We start from the raw sequence: 21,750 nt of genomic DNA on the forward strand, positions 1-21,750 counted from the left end.
TTGGTCTACCTATGTTGTAAATGTATTATCTTTTCGATTTACACACAGCATCTGTTGCACGTCTGTCCGTCCTGGGAGAGGGATCCCTCCTCTGTTCCTCTCCCTGAGGTTTCTCCCATGTTCCTTTAAACTGTGGGGTTTTTCTTTTTTGGAAGTTTTTCCTTGTACGATGTGAGGGTCTAAGGACAGAGGGTGTCGTATTGTCATACTGATATTCTGTACAAACTGTGAAGTCCACTGAGACAAATGTAACATTTGTGATATTGGGCTATATAAATAAACATTGATTGATTGATTGATATGTCGCCAAGGAAAGGGTTGTGTATAGGCAGGAAAGTGTGTATGACGTATATGTAGGTTTTGTGTCTATAAGAGCCCTAGGTGTGTGCAAAAAAGCTAAATGCAAAAGCAATTCTAACGTAACTTTTACGAAAGGACGAAAAAAAACATAACAAAACCTAGTTTTCATTGTGTTCAATTACTTAATTCAGTATTTGATATATCGCACACCCCTAATACAAACAACAGCCAAAAATGGTGGTTGAACTATCTTAGATTCTAATATAATGAGCAGGCAATGTATTTAACTCAACTGTAGAGTGACATTTATTTATTATATATTTGTGTACAGAAAAAGCTTCTTCCTACTGTCCCATTTTTATAATACGATACATGATATATAATTAAGAACCACATCGCACATCGGGCAAAATTTGAGAAAATTAAGACACAAGCACAAACACACAAGCTAGAATTGTACAATGTTGAAGTATCCTTGCTATACAATGCCACAGAAATTGGGACTTTAAAGGACCTAATGCGCAGTCAGACTGATATTGACAGATCTATCATGAGCCATTTTCAAGCAGCTGGAGAGGACAGCATTGAGGCTGTAGTTCTACAGTGACAGTACAGATCAATGGCCGAGCTAGTGACATGTAGCCATCATCCAAACAACTCAATAACACAAATCAGTGTCGTCGGTATACAAACAGACTGAATAACTGGACTGTTTTAACTCCAACTCCCTTACAATATAATTGAAACAAATGATTTCAAATGAAAGTAGGGTAGCCTCTTAAAGGTGAATGTCCTGGTCACACCTGGCCTTTTTGCATTCCCCATCATAAGCATATACAGCAATGATAAAGAATGAGTTTTTTTAAGTTTCTGTAATGAGGATAATGTCCACAGGATTGCCTCATTAATAGTTTGCCTGGGTGTACTGTATTGTAGCGTCTTGTTGATTAAGTATTGCTGTACTACTGCCTTTGGTCTTGCCAATACCATCTGACTGTGATGAAGATGCAGTGCACATTCAAACGTTAGTCACTTGCGCCTAATGAAGTATGAAATGCAGAGTGCTCCGGTGCCTTCCCTGGGTGCAGTGCCTGTGAAGTGGCCCTCACATGTTGCCTGTCCTCTGAGCTGAAACAACTTACTATCAAAACCACAGTGAACAGAGACCTCAGTGGTGTCACCACATGATATAAGACAGCACAGCACACACTTATTCTGTGGAAACTTTAGGAGTAACAGGACTACTTACAGACCAGCACAAAGCAGATTGGTAATGTTCTGTTAAAAAGCCTAAATGTGGCAAAATAAAAAAGTAAAAACACATAATCATTTATATCACCTTAAGCATCGCCATCCAAAACAGAGTGCCATCGCACAATTTCAATCAACAGCAAATTAGACCCATCCCATGGAACTAGCATTAAACGCTGTGTTTTCTTATGGTCCCCTTTTTCTGCATGTATTTTAGGGATGAGACTATTCATTATTTTCATTATTAATGAATTATTTCTCGATTGAATGTTTGCTCTATAGAAAGTCCGAACATAATGGAAAAGGCCAGGCAGTGTTGTCCAAAAGATAAGTTCCTTTGTCTGAAAAACAGCTCATGCTGCAAGAATTTTTAGGAAACCATTGAATATCCACATTTTTGCCAATTCATATTCTGACAGTCAATGAACCGGTTTATCATTTCATTGTTAATGAATATCTTGCACTTGCTATTATTTGGATGTACTTCATGTTATTATTATAGGAATCCTTGATTATGTTGCTTATGCGCTGTGTCGTGTTAGGGTTATTTTTTTTATTTTCTTTACTATTCCTTTGCACTATAATAATTTTAACATTCTAAAAATGCTAAGTACAAACAATGTCATATGTTAGTGGATGTAAATTAATGTTAACTCCTGTAGTAAAGTATAGAAGAAAGAATGTGTCTTGTAATTTGTAAGTGTTGTGGCAGAAAATGCTGTTATTAGACAATTCACTTTTTCTCTTTTTGTTGGCCTTCGTGGGGCAGCACATACAGGATGCTAATACATTAAAAAAAATCACACATACTCAACATATTGCAGCTTGTTAAGTTCATTTGGCAAAAGTAATAGCAAATAATTGCTTACACATCTGTTGGGTGTGGGCAATATAAACTCTGCTTTTAGCTCTATTTCACTCTTAAACTTCAGAGAAAAATATCCGGCTCTTTAGCTGCTAAACCCACAACTTCGTTCAGCTCTCACTTCTGTTGCCATTGCTTTCACTAAAAACATCAACCTGCTTTGCTAGACATGAGGTTCATCAAGACCGCGGTGAGACTGAAATAAAACAGCTATTGCAGGCATTTAACAAAAACAATGAGCTAAAAGACACTAAAAGGCTCTGTGGATATGAGGAAGTGCAGAGTACTGAGAATTCTCCATGGGTTTGTTACTATGAGGGACTCCTATCACATTACACAACATTATTTAACCCAATAAAGACAAAAACAAATATTGATGCTGCCTCTAACCCAATCTAGATTTCCTTCTAGTAAAAATAATGTCATCCTAGTGTCATGTTTCATTTCTCTGATCAAGAGATGGCATTTTTATAGCATTGCAGAAAGCTTCCTTTTGCTTTCATGATACTGACGCTGGAAACTGCACTGGCAACAATGGAATCATCTCACTGACACAAAAAGACTACAAATAAGGCTTTAGTTTGAAATGTCTAACTAACATACATATCGAGACTTGTATTTCTATACTTATGTTCCTGCCCACTTCCATCAAAAAGGGAAATAGTCAGGTGCAGTGGATTCCCGTTTGATTATTCACGTTCCTGACCATGACCTGTTCAAGCTTTTACTTCATAATGAGACAAACAATAAATATACACACATACAGACGCAGTGTTTTGAGGTATTGCTTCAATGTAGAAGGTGATGGAAGTGAAGCAGATGCATCAGACTTCATGCTGCCATACTGCACCGCACTGCGCCCCGCTCCCACCCAACACACACATACACCAGCCACTACACACATGCTGCTCAACTCCTCTTTCTGAGACAATGACAGCAAAACACCTTCGTCCATCTCTCTTCATCTCCTGTCTTTCTAACTGTCAGTCAGTGTTTTCATTCCTATGCCACCGTTTAGTCTGCGGTCAGCATGATGTGGACTCACTGACCAATGACTAGTATCTGGAGGAGCTGTCATCCTTAATGCGGTAAACTCCCTACCCTCACACACACACGCATACACACACGGCCAGCAGAAAGACGCAGTGACAGCAGACACAGCGCCGGCTCTCGGCTTCAGAGAAACAGAAAAAGGACTTACAGTTCGCAGGAACTGGATTTCGTCCTCGCCTTCTCCTCCTTCGGCCATAGTTAGCTTTCGAACGGAGATGCTCGTGCTGTATCTGCGTGCGGACAACAGGCTGGGTGTGCGCGTGCGGCGGTGTATGCAGAAGCCCACGCGCAGGAAAACTCGCCTCTCATTGGATGGTGAGCGCTCACCGAAGGAGGAGCTGCACAGGTATGAGCGAGTGTGTGCGCGCGAGCAGTTTGCCATCTCTTTGCCGGTTATGTATGGAAGCTCTTTCCCGCCATGACCGATAATGGCTAAATTAATGCATTCAGTCTATGATTCAGACCAATGCCCTAATAGACTGTATATGCTCAATACACGCCAAAAGATACCAAAAGGTGTCTCTTTAAAATGTATCTAGTACATTTCTATTGATTTTGTATCACTGTTCAAGAATGCCTTAGTTTTATAATGCTCAATATCTGAATTGTAACTCACCCAGCTGCCTTAAAACAATATTACCAATAATGTTAACAAGTTTGTAGTAGTGTGTAAACAACTTTCAATTCAAGATTAGAAATTGAAAGGTTTATTGTCATATCATATACACAACTACTGTGCAGTAATGTCATGTATGAAACACTTAGATCGCAGGTTCCTCAACAGTGCAATTACAACAACAAAACATTTAAAAAATAATAATAATAATAATAATAATAGTGCAAGCTCAGATGTTAAAAAGTCTTAAACTGACTAACACATTAAACTAAATCAAGGCCAGCAGCACACAGTAAGCAACATAACCACATCATAAACTACAAACATAGCTAATGGGCAGTTCAGTAAACAGTAGTGTCAGAGAGAAAAGTGTATTTCACTCACCCTACAGTATTTGTATAGGAAGGCCATTGGTGGAGTGGTGAAGTGGTGAATAACCATGTTGTAGAATTTCCCTCCAGCCTTCAGGTCCTCACCAACATTAGAGTCAATATATATGTTGGCTAGCAAATTAGCTGCTGAAGCTGTGCATTACCAGCTAGCTACTCGGTGCAAACATCATTTTTCATCATTAAAATTCAGAATCCCTCCTTTTTCCTCTCCATACGAAGCTCTAGTAGTCTGGGAGTTGGTCTGCCACACCATTTAATGTATGACTTGCTGTTGTAGTGGTCATTTAGTAAACGTTTTTTTTCCCCCTCTAACTCCAAATCTCTACTCTTCATAACTGCACTTGCTAAAGTTGTTTCTTGCTAACGGCGTTGTTGTCAGTACGGCGCTGATGTGATTTGATTGGTCGGGTCATACCAAGGGAAGTAAAAATACTCTGACAAAAGGGGAAATATTGCAGTCTATGATTGCAACACAGTAGAATCAACCATACTAAACGAGGCAGAAGATGACAATTATAATAAATGTCTGAAAAAACAGGCCGGGAGAAAACGCCACTGATTATTACATGTTCTTTAGCTAACACGTTCATCGCATTTTACATACCGTGCAATACTGTAGAAGGAGCTATTTGGGGTTTTGCATCTTGCCCAACAACTCATCGACATGTTGACTGCAGGGGGTTTGGCTTTTGAGTTTTACTTTTAATCCAAGAGATGCCAATACAATACTTTTTGACCATGCTTTAAAAAAAAGGTAAGACGTTAGTGCCTGAGAGATGAGTGTATGTATACTATACATCTACATTGGCACAAAGAAAAGTGGCCGTTCAGCTGTTTGACTATAAACAGACTTCAATTTGTCACTGAGTGGGAGGCGTCAGATTGGGATTTAGCCCCTTTGTCCTACACTTCCCATAATTCACCAAATTGATTTTATTAGGCCCTTGCTGTATGGTATACCAACTTATTTCAAAGTCCTTGCCCCAAATTTGTTTTCCTGTATTACATTACATGTTACTTGTTAGACGCTTTTTATCCAAAGCGACTTACATACTCAATACTGTGGGCAATCCCCACTGGAGCAATTTGGGGTGAAGTATCTTGCCCAGGGACACAACGACATGCTGACTGCAGTGGGGTTTGAACCTGTGACCCCTCTGATCCTAACACCAACGCTCTATCCACTGCGCCACACTTGAGAAAGCTCCACCAGAAAGCTCCACCAAAGACATGTATCCACTTTTTTTGGCCAGAAATGACATTTATTTAAATATATGTTTTTCCTTCTCACCAAAGATTTAAACTCAGAGAAAGACAAAACAATGTTGCAGTGATTTATTCTCAACAAAACACACCGTTCTATTGCTCCTGTTTTACAGTGTTTGCAATGCAATCATCATGTATCAACAACTTTTGTTAACAATGTAAGAAAATCAAACTCATTAAAAAATAGTTTCATTCAAACTAAGATCAGCCACTGCAGCACATCAGGGCTTTTAAGACACATGTGAAATGCACTAAGCTAGCATCTAATATAAACATCATTTCAAATTGAACCCAACATTATGGTATATCCAGAGACTTCTTCGGATCATGGAATGAGTATATTGAATGTTGTAAAGTCCATGAACAGTATAACACTGATAATACCTGGTAACATGTCAACAGTATGTGGATGTTGTGAGAGAACTAACTATACCTCAAAGTCTGAAATGCTGTATTTGTTGTTGGCAAAACTGGAATTAAATAACATTTGATAAAAGCATCCAAGGGTTATCCCATACTAAATTAACCCTTCGCTGTAATTACCAATAATCTATCTAATGTTATTATCTTATATTTTCAAGATGAGAGTTTAGTCTTAACAATTGAGTTTAAAGCATCCTTTTTTCTTTCTTTTTTAAATCATGCTTTTACATTTGATGAAAAAACATAAAAATATATCTTTGATTGTAAACAATTATTATTTGTGTTTTCATCACAGCCATACATTTGCAGCAAACAGTTTTTTTGTTTCTTATGAAGTCAGAAAAAATATACATTCAAGTTTGTTAAAGTGTTTAAACCCTACATGCTGGTACAGTGGTTTTTCCTGCATTGAATAATCGTCTACAATACTTCATTTGTATTATTAAGTTGTCTACTGATTTGTTCAAAGCACTGTGTCGATCAAATGTGTTATTTAATGCTTGCAAAATAGATGAATATGCATACTTCTTAATAAAATGTGTCCTACAGATCTTTGTGTAGTATATATCACCTCAGTAACACTTGGAAGATAGGCATTCATAAAACCTGGACAAGGCTTTAACAATCCCTCAGAAATGACATTATGAATTGACAATCAGCAGTTATTAACTAACCAGATTCAAATAATACACTAAATCTTACTCGAGTTACACAGGATACTGTCTCACTGGGAAATAAGTGTATGATAAAAGCTTGAAATCATTGGGTGCTTGTCGTAAGTTCAGATGTCTGGAGGCTGAAATGTACTGCGACAATTTTGGTGGATACAATTATCAACAGAACTGAGTTATTAACAAAGGAAGACATCATTAGAAAATGAATCAAATTAGACTTTATCTTAATAAAATACAAACTTATTCATTGAGCCTCTGACTTATAGTCATTTTTTCAAGAAGACAACCTTTTCGAAAGGCTCCTCTTATATATTATTATGTTTTTTATACTTTATCAAGAATCCTTTATTTTTTAAATGTACCATTTAATATAAACTTGACCACTTTGGCACTTGAGTAATAAACATAAAACCACAAAACATGTGTATCTAATAAGATCCTCCATGCAAATGTTGATTTAAAAAAACTCCAAAAGAACATTAAAATAAGGATTTAAAATGTTTTTAAATGAACTGAAATAAATAGATATATCTGTTTGTAAACATCTAACTTTCCCTTCCATATACACATTTAAAATAGTTGAAATTAGTCCAAAAAAATTTAACCACAGATGTCCAGGGTTTGTAGTGTGATTAATTTGTTTGAATTGATTTGGTTTGAAATAAAGATTCTAACATTGGCAGCCAGGTTTATTATAATGTGGACTGGTTACCATAATACCTTTTAAGTGCAAATCAATTGTTCAGTACCTCCAAGGTTAGAACTGTAATAAGAAATACATATTGACTGTTGCCAATTCAAGTAAGAACAGATCCTGAGTCTTGTTTCATTAAAACATTTGAACTAGTTCACTAGTGTGTGTGTGTGTGTGTGTGTGTGTGTGTGTGTGTGTGTGTGTGTGTGTGTGTGTGTGTGTGTGTGTGTGTGTGTGTGTGTGTGTGTGTCTGTGTGTGTGTGTGTGTGTGTGTGTGTGTGTGTGTGTGTGTGTGTGTGTGTATGTGTGTGTGTGTGAGTGTGTGTGTGTGTGTGTGTGTGTGTGTGTGTGTGTGTGTGTGTGTGTGTGTGTGTGTTGCACCCTGCTCTGATCCCTCAGTGGTCCAGTTTACTGCAGTGCTCTCTCTCTACGCCTCACTGTCATACCCCAGCACTGGAGCCAGCCATCTCTCCACCTCCTCCACACTCATCTCTTTCCTCCTGGCGTAGTCCTCCACCTGCAAAAGAGCATTTTCACAATGTGAACCTTCCACACTCCTCCGTGTATGTTCACATTTCTGCTTAATGCTCATTATTTAAAAACTGCACGGCTCTTCCATTTAAATTCTATTATACTGCACTTATTTCAGAGTAAGTTGTCGTATTCTTATTGTGTTCCCTTTTTTGTATATTTATATTACTTGTCAATTTACTTTTCTTGTTTTGTTTTTTTTTATTTGTTTTTTTAAATGCTTTCTTTACACACTCATTTTTGTGTAAACTTACTTGGCAATAAACCCGGTTCTGAAACATAAGTGAGGTGTTTAGATTCCCCTCTGTTACAAATCCTTCATCAAAATATTAGTTATAAAATCCCAGTTAGGATCCTTCTATTGTTTTTTTATATTTATAAAGTGAGTCTCAACAGTTACTTTAAATATGACTCGAGTGATTTAGCATTGCTATAACATTGTTAGGCCATAAAGGAATGGATAAAGCAGAACCAGAGATAATATTATCTTTTTTTTGCCCACGCATTCTTCTTCCTTGTTAAAACCTGGCATCGACTTTACCCACAATGCAACTTAACCAGCTCACGATTCAGTGACCTGATAAGCTCACTTATTTCTTGGGATTTGAAGTCACACAAGGGTATTTATCATAATTCACACGGTTCCATCTGGAGGGAAATAAAGGCCTGATTTATGGGGGTAATACTGTGTATGTGAAGGTAGAATAAAGCCGTTGGTGTCTCCCAGAAACGGCTCAATCAGAAACAAACCTCTTCTCTATAATTCTCTTCCCCCGGTCAATGCATTCTTCCTCCCTGGTGGCTGGTATCCTTATGTTTAGCTAGTGTCAATTACCTCTTTTACAGGAAGTAGTTATCCATTTGTGTTTTTTGAGATCTCTAGTGAGCTTTTGATCTAATTGTTATCTTTTTGGTCTGTCCTCCTTGCTTCTATTGCATTTCATTTGTTTTAATTAGTCTGTGATTCATTTCCGTAGTTCTGCTAATAAATAGTAAGATGACCGCTATCCAGTTGTGATGCAGGTCTATCAGGGTTCATCCAACTTTCTGAAAGGGGTCTCATTCAAATGTTATAAAGTGACTATATGAGGTCAAGATGTGGATGGGCAGTCTAACCTGCTCCTTGGTGATCTTCCCCACAGCAAAGTATGTGGCCTGAGGGTTGGAGAAGTAAAGTCCAGACACGGAGGCAGCAGGCAGCATGGCCAGGGACTCTGTCAGACAAATACCTGCACACACACAAACAAAACACACAGAGTTACTGTATTAGATACAGGCAAGAAAACATATAGCCACATGATTAAAAACACACAAATCCACAAAAGCTCAAGTTGAACACAGACGCAGGAAATAGGATAACAGCAGGTCAGTGTTTTATTTTCAATAAAAGACAAGAGCCACTGATAAAGAAAGAAAAGAAATGGAGAATGGCCGATCCTGTTTTTTAATGAAAGGTAGAAATTGAAAGCTAATTATGATTGCTTTTTTCCGAACTCAAATCTAAATCAGTAAACCCCTACTTAAAAGTAACCAGGTTACTACAGTGCATATACATGTGTGCTTACATGTAGCCTGACTACATGAGTACAAGTGAACAGGCTGAGAGGAGAAAATACATTTCATTTAACTATTGAAAGGCTAAGAAAACCTTGGACGTGCATCTCCTCTGAAACAACAGGACAGCATTAGCAGCCCATCAGCAGCAGTAAGACAGTGAAATGCTCAGCGCTCTCACCGGTCTTCTCCTGGACCCCGGCCAGGCTCCACATGGTGGTCTTCTCTGTGTGGTCCGGCTGGCTGGGGTATCCAGCTGCAGGTCTGATGCCCTGGTACCGGATTCTGTGGAGGTCTGAGGCCTGCAGACCCTCGTCGGTGCTGTAGCCCCACAGCTCCTTACGCACACGAGCGTGGAGCTCTTCAGCGAAGGCCTGGGGGGGGACAGGGTTAGCAGGAACCAGAACACACAGAGGCAGCAGCAGGGACTCGTTAACCAAAGCAACACTTGACGTACCTCAGCCAGGCGGTCGGCCAGCGCTTTGACCATGATGCTGCTGTAGTCATCTCCCTGAGCCTGGAAGTGCTGACTCAGCTCCTCAGCTCCAAACACCCCCACAGCAAACACACCAATGTAGTCCGACACACTGCTGTCCAGGGGGGCAACGAAGTCAGACACACACAGGTAGGGCTCGGAGCTAGAGCTGTCCTTCTCCAACTGCACACAAAGAAACACACGCACACTAAATTACTACTGTGGAAATTAGTTACCCTTTATTTTTGGCTGCATTTTCAAGGTCACAATCAGAAACTGAAGAAGAACAAAACATTTCAATCCTGAATACTACACCTGACAAGCATGCAGGCACCACCCATCAGCTGGTTAATGCCTCCCCATGGTGACGCAGCATAATGCTTTGTTTATGCCTTCTGTTCTCAGAAAGTTAAGTACTACAGAGGTCAGATATGTTCAATTATATAGTTATAACCATGCAATATTTTGTATCTCATTCCCATTTTATGTCTGACATGCCGCTCCCAATTGTCTTTCTTTCTAATAACTATAAAATACACAAACATGTTTAAAGCTTTTCTTTAATGGAAAATTACAATTCAACAATTTTTTCATTTGTCCATTTATTTATGCGCAACTATTTATTAATCAGTGTCTATTTACAAGAATGTAAAGATGTGTGTAATATATTATATTATATGCTGCCCTACACATACAACCAGAGGAGGGGGAGAGCTTGTGCCGTTCACTGCTGAATTATAAAAGAATACATTTTTTAATAGATTTTCATGCATGTAAATTTGATCAGCACATAGTTATATCTGAAGCTGGTTAGTCATGGCTGATCAAGGGAGAAATCTTCGTGTACGTTTGTAAGGCAGACGCTGAACTGAAATAGTCCTCCACTGTTTCTTAAACTCACCTGCTGCCTCAGGCCGTGGAAGGTGGCGATGGGCTGGGCGCCTCTGGTTGCCGGGGCGTCCTCTCGGTACACTCTGATGTCATCACCGTCACCCTGGGCGGGCCAGAACCCCACCAGGCCCCGCCCTTTCAGACTGCCACTGTCAATCATCTGGTGGAGCAGCCGCTGGGCCTCATCGAAGACTCGCCGCGCTTCAGAACCTGCAGGAAGACAACACTGCTCAGACATGGTATCATCTCCGTGACAACCAGGCTGGGAGACATCCCACTGAATCACTGCTGCCAGCGCCTATGTGTTCTTTAGTTGTAAAGTTATTGTAGCTTTCAATGTTGGCACTGAAGATTTCACTGCACTATTCTCCAGTAACTGCCTTGAAGTCACAAAGCTATGCAGCACATTATATACATATTTATGAGATACTTATATTATATATATCAAATGTTTCCCTCAATCAGCCTAGCTTACCGTAGTTTACAACAACATGTAACAATAACATCCATTGTATAGTTTTAATCCATGGGGAGATATTCATCTAACTTTTTGTGAATAACATGAATGTTTAAATATAATACATACAATATTAGTATGATAGATAATATAATAATTTCAACATGATACTTTAACCTGTTCCACCCTGAGCCTGTTTTTCAGGTCTCAGGCTCGAAAATGACATTCCCAGAACAAATGACCATATCTTCCCTTCTAAAAGGGTTAAATTAATAATCTTTTTTCTCAAAGTAATGATAAACCTGTGAGTTGGATGTAGAAAAGTCAGAATCAATATAGATGTTTTTTATTTTAAAGAGAATTCAGATTGAACATAGTAAAAAACTGTAAATGATAGTGTCCGTCCAAAAATTCTTTTTTACTTATAGTGAAAACTACCCTTGGATGATGGGTTAGTAGACTAAAAGCTTTAGGAATCCAAAGTACAACATATAATAAGTACCCTGTATCAAGATTGATGCAAAACAAGTGACATTTGACCTTTTTAGAGAGATTTAGCAAAAAGAAACCACTTCTGGGGTCATTTGGGTGGATTTTCCATATCTTTCCATATCCCCTTGGTCGATTTTGACGAATGAAATCTCTTTATAACCGCTAGAGCCAATGGAATCGAGGGAAAGTTCTACACACACAAACACGTTACCAAATAAGGAGTGAGAGTGACGCATAGCCAAAACCGGAAGCTGCATACACTCTGGTGGCTACCATTAGCAGCTAACCTTTTTTCCGATTTTTACATAAAAATGGAATTATGGATTATAAATAATTTTTTCAAAGCCACGTTTTTTCTCGTTTTAATGCCATTGAACACGTCTTTTGATCAGATTGACAGCTACGGTGAGACGATCTCCCGTAAAAGCTCCGTAAAGGTACGTGTTGTGATGTCTGTGTTTGCTTCCCCTGTCGCGAGTTCGGATCGCTCAGTGATGATACTATAACTATATAATCTGTGGAGTCTGAGCTTTAATCGGATATCTTGTATGTGCAGCTACGATAAGTAATAAGGGTATCTTTATCTTGAGTTCTGTGCCAAAGTCAGTTTGCATTTTTTCGCTCAGGGGTCATTTAGACGCTTCTTATGAGACTTGTGTTTTGTTTTGGTAAAAATGGTTCATATCTTCAGTTAGCTGAGGTTCTTCCCGTTAATCTGGTGCTACACATTAATAGTTTCATAAATGTTAAGAAGCCCTGAGACACAGTCTCGAAAACAAACGTTGGTGGGCCCCCCTGTGGGGAGGCTCCAGGGCTTAACAGGCTAATTAGTTTGTAACAATTATCTAAAAGAAAACAGGACGAACGACCGTATTCAATTATCAGTAACACTTTCTATGACACACATGTATAAAATAATCTGCTTAAAGCATTGTTTAATTAGAGTTACAAGAACTAACACAAATTAATAAAGCTTTATTAAACATTACAATGTAATGTCATATTATTAAACAGTGCTATAAGCAGATTGTAATGCATTGTAAACACTCCTTGAAAGTCTTATGAAAAGAAGAAATGAAGTTTTCTTCGTGCCATTATACAGAGTGTCGAGATCTGTTAAAAAAGTCAAATATACAGTATAAGGGCATTTATCAACATGTAAGCAGCATGTGGTGTCGCAGGAGAGATGTCTGTGGAGTGATTGATGATAACAGAGGTGGAGCTCATACCAACAGTCTTGTCCTTGAAGATCTTGGGGTAACCTCTGTTGGGGTACTTTCCCCTCAGCTGCCACACGTCAAAGAAAGGCTTCCAGTCGATGAACTCCTCCAGACTGTTCAGGTCGTAACGGTCAAACACACGAGTACCCAGGAAGTGAGGATGCACTGAGACACGGGACAGAGAGCGGTCCATGCAGGCATGAACAAAGTATTACATACAGTATGTCTTCTGTATCTGCTCCTTCTAACACTACACTGAAGATAGGGCTGTATTCAATGACACAACATTTCAAAGCATTTTAATGATGTTGTGAATTGTTTAGTGGTGTGACGTCATAAGATATGACAACAGATTCATTTGAAATCCTCAATAAAAATGTTAAATGTACACAAAGGTTTTGCTTTGATAACATTGTAATAAAGTGATGTGGCTGACTGACCTGGTGTGGGCGCAGAGAGCCAGTCTATATGCAGAGCCTTGTCTCTGGCCTGAGAGAGAGACAGGTACCGACGGGCCTGAGGACACACAGAGAGGGATTACATTTGATTTATATCACACATTACAAGTGAACTTAATATGGTCAATATTACATGCATGTGCAAACACACATCCACTGAACTGTAAAAAAGTATTGATATCATTATTATCAGCTCATATAAGACTAAGATAGAAGGACTGCCAAAGGATGTGAATGGGAGACAGTATAAGAAGGATTGGATACACAGCTGTGCTAAGTAAGGGATAATGTGCAGCGAGGCGGTCATTATGGGGAAAAGAACACCCGACAGGCTGTTCAGGAGCCTGACGCGAAGCGTAGGGATCTTGAACACGCTTATTACATGGCCACATTCTCAACAAAGTAACGATATGACTCCCAATATTAATTGAAACGCTTTTATAGATTTAGAAAATGAGAGATTCTCAGAAAAAAAAGAAAAAGAGAGATTCTCAGACTGCCAGTTCCACACTAGAGGCTTTCAGAAGTGTGTCTGTCTCAGTGTTTGGATGTTGTTAAGGTTCAAGCTACTAGATACAATGCTAGCATCAAAGATGGTTCTCTGTGTGGGTCATTGGACCTAGAGGTATCAAATGTACTCTAGTGTGTGCTTGTGTTTCTACCATCCATTCTCACCTTCAGGGAGTCGTAGTGCTCCTGTCTGATATCCTCGTACTCCTCCTTCAGCTCCTCAAAGTACTCCTCCCTCATGACCTCGTCCAGGAGCTGGGAGCACTGAGGGAGGGGAGGAAACACAATTATTCTTTATTTTCATTTGGACTGATTCAACTGGAGAGACTGAAGTATCTTTCAAAGCTGTGGCCATATCAACTTATATTAACTCTCTTATCATCAAATGCAATTAGAAATGATTGCCCCCCCGTGTGTCACTTCCCTCAGTTGGTTAGTTTGTTAACTGAATTCATGATGTTAATGTGGCACCTTGTTAGACTGGGGCAAAGAAACTGTGGATTTCTGGATATCTCTTATATTTTCTCATGAGCTGATGGACTTACTTGCTGACACAAATCTTTCACGGCCCCATAATGGTCTAACTCAGGGGTGGGGAACCTCCGGCCTCCGGGCCGTATACGGACCGCAAGACCTTTTGGTACGGCCCTCAAGGTAATTTATAAACACACGCAAAAAAGAAAAAAATTAAAGAAATCTAGACCGCAAAAAAATTAAACAAGCGAGTGCCTGTTTTTCCTGGCCAAGGTCATGGTCCTTGAACACAGCACGAGCCTAACGTGTCATCACGTGGTATATGTCTCGTCTGACAGGGGTGCAGTTCTGACAATTGCAGTACCCATAAGGAGCCGTACACATGCCGCAGTTTCTGCGTGGCTGTGTCTTTAGTTGAAAGCCCAGTGGCGATCTGTTCATCTGTCATACTGATCATACAGTCAATAACTTTGTTGTTATTAGCATCTGGTTAGCTAGCTATGCTAACGAATATAAGAAGCTTTTTCTACAACCACTGAGGTAAAAGCACATCTTTATATGATCATTATAGTTATAAAAAAATAAGAGAATAAAGTAAACAGGTATAAAATACTATGACAGTAAAAAAAAGTTGTTATTAATAAACAGGAATACAGTTTGAAAGGGGAGTGATTTGTAAAATATCCATAAAGAAAAAGAAAATCTGCTTACAGTTCTGTTTCATATGGGTGTTGAGAGATGTATCCATAGATCTCCTCATGTTGCTCTCAAAGTGCACCAGATTGATGCTTTTAACTTCAACATTTAAAAACAAATCTTCCCGTGGGTTGCTTTTTCTTTGCACAGCATGAAAGAAAGGCAAAATGAATGGGCTGTGATTTTAGTATTTTTAAGCAGAGGTCAATCATTTGTACGGCCCTCGGAGGATGTTGAAAAAATTGAAATGGCCCTTGAGAGGAAAAAGGTTCCCCACCCCTGATCTAACTATTTGTATTTTGATGCTGATTATGACGTAGGCGCAGGTTTAAACTTTGAAAATCCTCAGCAATTGCATGCATCATATATATCCCAGATCTATTCCGCTCTTAATTCAAGCCCACTCAACGTAGTCAGGGTATTAAATATACAAATGTGCTTTAAATTAAATCAATGTGCAAATAAAACATGTTTTATACTCATAATGGGATATTTCGAGCCCATTGCAATGAGTATGTTTCTTTAGGCCATAGGGTAGTTGAAGTGAATAAAGTCTTACCACCACCACACTCCGGGAGGCGTCCAGCACGTGGACCACAGGGGAAGTGTATCGAGGGGCGATCTTCACTGAAGTGTGTGTCCTATCAAACACAGTTTGTCAATGACAGTATTGCAAACGGAGGAACTTCCTTATATTACTTTTTACGTATTATGTATTACCTTTCAATAAATGTATAAATTATATTTAGTAGAGATCATAGCGTTTTATAACACTCTTGGTGTACTGTAGACAGCTGCTTCATCTGCGTTAAGTTTTTGTCACATTGTTAAATCCATTTGACTTTTTAACAAGATTATTATTGTTTGAATATTTGTTAAATGCTTTAAATCCAACTTACCTAATTCTTTATTTTTTGTGAATTCAATTAGATGTAAAACATGTCAATTTAGTTCATTAATAAGTTAATCTTATGGCTGTCAATAAATATGCGCTGAGAGGCAGGACATGACACACATGTCTATATATGGCAGGACAATGAGACACAGATATTAGATGGTAAAGTGGTTAAGTATTTTGACCGCAATCTTTTTGTTATTTCAGATTATACCAAGAACTCCTTTGGTTACTTTTGAATGAAGGAAGATTATGTTGATCTTTTATGTTAATATGCCGCCGGGATCACATAATAAATATTGTTTTGTGTGTTACTTTGATGTGGTGGCTCCTCCAATCAGCAGGGGTGTGGTCATCCCCAGTCTCTCCATCTCTTTGGCCACATAGATCATCTCCTCCAGGGAGGGGGTGATGAGCCCGGACAGACCGATGATATCTGCAGAACAAAGTCAACAGACCCCACATGACTGCTGCTGCTGTTAGACAACATGGTGTCTGGTTCATGACATCACCTGAGGTTCACTGTATCTACTGAAGCCCCCGTCGCTGAATTCATCTTAAGTATTTAAGTACAGTAAAAACGTTTGGCAAATCCTATCCTAAATAAACTACTAGGTAAACATAAGAAACAGGAAAATAATAATGCTCTAGAATTAAAAATCAATGATGCCCTGATAAAAGACCCTGCAGTGTTGGCCAGCACTCTAAATGAGTATTTTATAAATAGTGCTCTGGACATCACAAAGCTCTTCCCGCCATCTGAGGTCTCACCTAGCCCGACTGTGGATACACATCCAGTTTTTGACCTGGAGGAAATCACAGAGGTGGAGGTAAAAAATATAATCTCAGGGTTAAAAAGTTCTAAGGCTAGGGATGCAGATGCAGATGACTTAGACACCAACTTCATAAAGACAAATATTGATAGTCTAATAAAACCAATTACTATGCTAGTAAATCAATCTATCAGTACGAGGGAAGTTCCATCATCCTGGAAGGTGGCCACGGTGACACCGATCTTTAAATCTGGGGATAAGGCAATGATGTCCAATTACAGACCAATCAGCATCCTCCCCTGTGTCTCTAAGGTAGCTGAGAAATGGGTGTCAAAACTAATCACCAAACATTTAGATAAAGGTTTCGCTCCACTCCACCCTATGCAGTTTGGTTTCCGTGCTCACCACTCCACTGAGACAGCTAACTGTGTCTTTGTGGAAAAGGTTAAATGTATGCTGGACACGAGCCCATATGTAGGTGCTGTCTTCCTTGATCTCAGGAAGGCTTTTGACACTGTTAACCACCAAGTGCTCCTTACAAAGCTGACGTATTTCAATTTTTCTGCAGATTTAATACAGTGGGTTAAATCTTACTTATCAAACAGAAAACAGTGTGTTTTGGTCAACGGTACCAAATCCCCCTACCTTGTGAACCCTGTTGGGGTTCCACAAGGTTCCATTCTTGGACCATTACTGTTTTCTCTGTACATTAATGACTTGCCGAATGTATGTCCTGAGTTGAATGTGCAAATGTATGCCGATGATGCGGTCATCTTTGTACAGGGGAAAAATACTGAAATTATCTCATCCTGTCTCTCAAATAATTTGTCTATAACTATGTAAATGTATCCTGTAAAATATAATGTATGATGTCCTTTATGGTTTTATGTTTCATGTGGAACCTATATGCTGCAGGTCTCCCTTGAAAAAGAGATCTATGATCTCAATGGGACCATCTGGTTAAATAAAGGTTTGAAGTGAAATGAAGGTTCAACACTGGCTGAACAACATTTGCTTACAGTTAAATGCAAAAAAAAACAGTATGCATGATGTTCAGTAAACGACCAGTCAAAATGGAAGGATCCAACGTGTTTTTAAACGGAGCAGAATTAGAACTAGTCCCCCACTTCAAGTATCTTGGAGTCATACTGGACTTGAACTTGAATTTTAAGAACATATCAAGAAAGTATCCAATACCATTCAATTCAACTTGCACAATTTTAAACAAATTAGACCTTTCTTAACTGTCAATGCTGCAAAGTCATACCTCCACTGTATGATTTTATCCCACATTGAATACTGTTTTACAAACTGGTCGTTTGCTTGTGCCACAAACCTGAAACCCATAGAACAGCTGTACAAGAGAGCTATCAAGGTGTTTGACAGAAAGCCTTATTCATACCACCACTGTACCATCCTAGAGAAACACCATTTCTTGAGTTTTGACAATTTTAAGTCTTTTAAAAGTATGTGTTTTATTTATAAATGTTTACATGGACTGGTCCCCCCCCTCCCCCTTAGGGGAATTCATCCACAAAAAACACACTGGACGCTGCACTAGGTCAGAAACCAGAGGAGACTGTTGCGGCTTTCACACCAGCGCTTTTCCCTTTCTAGCTCCTAGCGAGAGCTTTTCTGGTTCAGCTCCGGTTTCCCTTTTCAGCTCCCGCTCTGTTCACACCGCCCAGAGCTGCCGAGAGATTTTCTCCCACAACAACAACGGGCCGGGGACTGCGTCGGGTCGACGATCGTGTTGCTTTTAATCATACGAAGCCAGATTAAATTAAATAACGACTTCTCCAACCTTATACTTTTCTCCAGAGTGCCGTGGTTCATTGTTTATTAATGTGTTTCAGCGGCATTTACCGACCGCTGCAGTGCTGGCTGCTCTTCCACGGGAGTTTATTCTCCCTTTAGCTCCGGGTTAGCTCACACGGCTCTAAAGTATTCACTGTCTGACTGTCACACAAGCAGCTGATACATATCCCCAGTTCCCCTTAAGTGAATGTGTGTCAGTCTGAATTGACGCTGTTTGGTGTCAGTCTGAATTGACGCTGTTTGGCATCACAACGCTGTTATGAAAGTTTCTCTGGTATAACATGGGTGATGTTAGCATAGCAACCGAAGCTAAACTGACTACATGCTAAGCCGTTTTCTACAGGCACATTTTACCGGCGTATTTTTCATTATGATTCTACTTGTGATAGTCGGACATGACAACCTGTGCAGCCCATGTAATGATTCCATCCGATAGCTGCTATAATAACAAACAAAACGTCTGCCTGCTCTCCACAATGATCAATAACAGCGAACGGATGGTCAAAGTAAGGTTTCCTGCACGCCTCGACGTAAGCGACGCCGCGTCATAGCTCCAAAGCTCTTGCCTCTGGACCGACAACTTTTTGGAGCTGGAAGTGAACCGCATTCCGGAGCTATGACGCGCCGCCGCTGCGGTGTGAACAGGAAAAACCGGCGCTTTTCAGGCTCTAGCTCCCAGCAAGAGCTGGAAAAGCGCCGGTGTGAAAGGGGCATGTGAGGTCCACCGTAGACGGACCACTTTCTGTCAAAATGTCCTCTCCATTAAGGGCAGCTCTTTGTGGAATAGCCTCCCAACTGAGATACGGGATTGTTTCACTCTCAATAGTTTTAAAGGTCAACTAAAAGGTTAAGAAACAAACAGACGTGCAATCACCGCTAACTGCACTTTAATACAGGGGTAACTCCTCTTGCACTTTAGGTAGCTCTTTTTTTGCACTTTATGTATCTCTTTTATCTCCTCCTGCACTTTATATGTCGTAGCTGCTACATTGTACTGCCTTGTGGCTTGTATGCTGCTCATGCTCTTTCTGCATATCATGTATTTCTGCTTGCCATGTATATAAATGTTATGTTCATAAATGTTGTATGTGACGGGACTACGGATGGAAACTAGCTCAAAGCTCAAATCCGGCTCATTTACATTTAAAAGCATTATTTTGTTTAAAATGTTCATTAATGTGCACTGTCCCGGTTCAAATAAACAATTAAATGAACATATTTCAGTTGTGTGAACACAAAAAAAAAAGGAATTTTCTCTGATTTACTTGCAATTAATTAAATAAAAGTATTCTCATATAACTGTATAATGATGCTTTTTTAGGTCTGTTTTTCAAAATGACAAGCAAACGGCTTTTCATTTGGAGTTCACTCAGGGCTAGGTAATGCCAACATTGAAGCTGCTCCTTAAACACCTGAAATAACTCGATCTAGTCATAAATAATAATGATGTTGTATGGCCTTTCACATTGCCTTAAAATAAGAGACATTTCCTAAATTATGATATTAAAGGTGGGGTAGGTAATGTTGGAGTAACCGGCTCGAGATCGCTAGAATTAGAAAATTCACAGCCGGAAAAAATCTGCCACTTCCTTACAGAGCACCTCCTCCAACACACACGAACGCGCACATGACCAATGAGGGCACGAGATAAGTTTGTGCACAGATGGAAGGCTGACAGGCAGGTAGGCCATCCAGTTATTTTAGCCGGGCCGGCTAAAATGATTGGTCGTACTTTTTACAGTATCACTGCTTCCACAGATGACATTTTTTTATGTATTTTTTGTCAAAGCACTTAAGATATTCATTGCTATCGGGATGTTAAGAGCATTCCATGGAAGATAACAAAAAGTGTATCTCGAGCCGGTTTCTCAAACTTACCTACCCCACCTTTAATTGAATCAACTAATTATCTGGATTAATGAATTGTTATGTTATTTTAATGTATCTACGGCATCTAACATTGACGATATGTAATGTGAACTGTCCTCACCTGCTTTCTGTTTGACGGCCTCTCTGAGGATCTTATCACAGGGGACCATCACACCCATGTCGATCACTCTAAAAGAGAAGAAACATGAAAAATACACACAAGCTTTACTCTTAGTTTCTTTCTTTGTTCTTCTGTTTGTAGATTTTAATAGTGAATTGTACATTTGAAACATGTCAATGTGTCGGAGGGTGGTGCACCAGGACACCAAAGTGAGAAAGCTACTAGTGCTTCATTACAGAGTCAGAGTTGAACTGCAGTTACTGTGGGTCCAGCACCAGGGGCTCTGCTGTTTAACCAGATACAGTAACAGCACTGTTAATCATCACAGAATTTTTAAATCTGCTTCTGAATGATTGTTTTGAATGCCAAAGACAAATATAGTAACTGTTTTGTCAAACAAAAAACAATGCTCAGAGGAGATTTGAAGTTGGAACTCTAAGTTTTACCTGAAGTTGTTGCAACCCAGCACCACCCCCACAATGTTCTTTCCAATATCATGGACGTCTCCCTTCACTGTGGCCAGAACTATGGTGCCCTGATAGGGGTCCTGCAGAGGAGGAGAGGAAATAAAGCGTCAGGGAACACGTGAAATCTGTTAGTTGTAAAGCTTTTACAATATACATGTAATTTCGCTGAGAATTGTATCCAAAGCGACTAATATACCCTTCAATACGGTAGACATGCCTACGGGAGCAATTTGGGGTTAAGTCTCTTGCTCAAGGACACCTCCATATTGCATCAATCATGGATGATTCAAATATGATATTACAAGTCAAATGAAAAGCAATATTGGATTGACTTATTATTTGGACAGATACAGGATGAAAGGATTTTGATCAAGGGAACACAACATGATCTGGGAGTCCCTGATTGAACTTTAAAATGGTTAGCATTTGTAGACACATGCTTTTATTGTTCTTTTGGCATTACTTGTAGGTCTGCAGAGAAAATCTTTTTGATCTTTTTGATAAGATCTTGGACA

At 39.4% G+C, this 21,750-nt stretch overlaps 1 protein-coding gene across 1 annotated transcript in view; it reads right to left on the bottom strand.

Moving 5' to 3' along the window:
* Window positions 1-7,845: 7,845 nt before the first annotated feature.
* Window positions 7,846-21,750, bottom strand: part of mtr (5-methyltetrahydrofolate-homocysteine methyltransferase) — a 54,384-nt gene continuing 40,479 nt past the window's right edge. Inside the window, exons 23-34 of the mRNA XM_034120168.1 lie at window positions 21,215-21,315; window positions 20,769-20,836; window positions 16,503-16,623; window positions 15,852-15,933; window positions 14,288-14,386; window positions 13,595-13,670; window positions 13,164-13,319; window positions 10,996-11,195; window positions 10,077-10,277; window positions 9,801-9,993; window positions 9,182-9,294; window positions 7,846-8,051 (exon numbers count right to left, since the gene is read on the bottom strand). Coding sequence (XP_033976059.1) covers window positions 7,962-8,051; window positions 9,182-9,294; window positions 9,801-9,993; window positions 10,077-10,277; window positions 10,996-11,195; window positions 13,164-13,319; window positions 13,595-13,670; window positions 14,288-14,386; window positions 15,852-15,933; window positions 16,503-16,623; window positions 20,769-20,836; window positions 21,215-21,315 — 1,500 coding nt within the window. The 3' untranslated portion in view covers window positions 7,846-7,961. The remainder of the gene's footprint in view (window positions 8,052-9,181; window positions 9,295-9,800; window positions 9,994-10,076; window positions 10,278-10,995; window positions 11,196-13,163; window positions 13,320-13,594; window positions 13,671-14,287; window positions 14,387-15,851; window positions 15,934-16,502; window positions 16,624-20,768; window positions 20,837-21,214; window positions 21,316-21,750) is intronic.

Source organism: Trematomus bernacchii, unplaced genomic scaffold (assembly GCF_902827165.1).
Source record: "Trematomus bernacchii unplaced genomic scaffold, fTreBer1.1, whole genome shotgun sequence".
Lineage (NCBI taxonomy): Eukaryota > Metazoa > Chordata > Actinopteri > Perciformes > Nototheniidae > Trematomus > Trematomus bernacchii.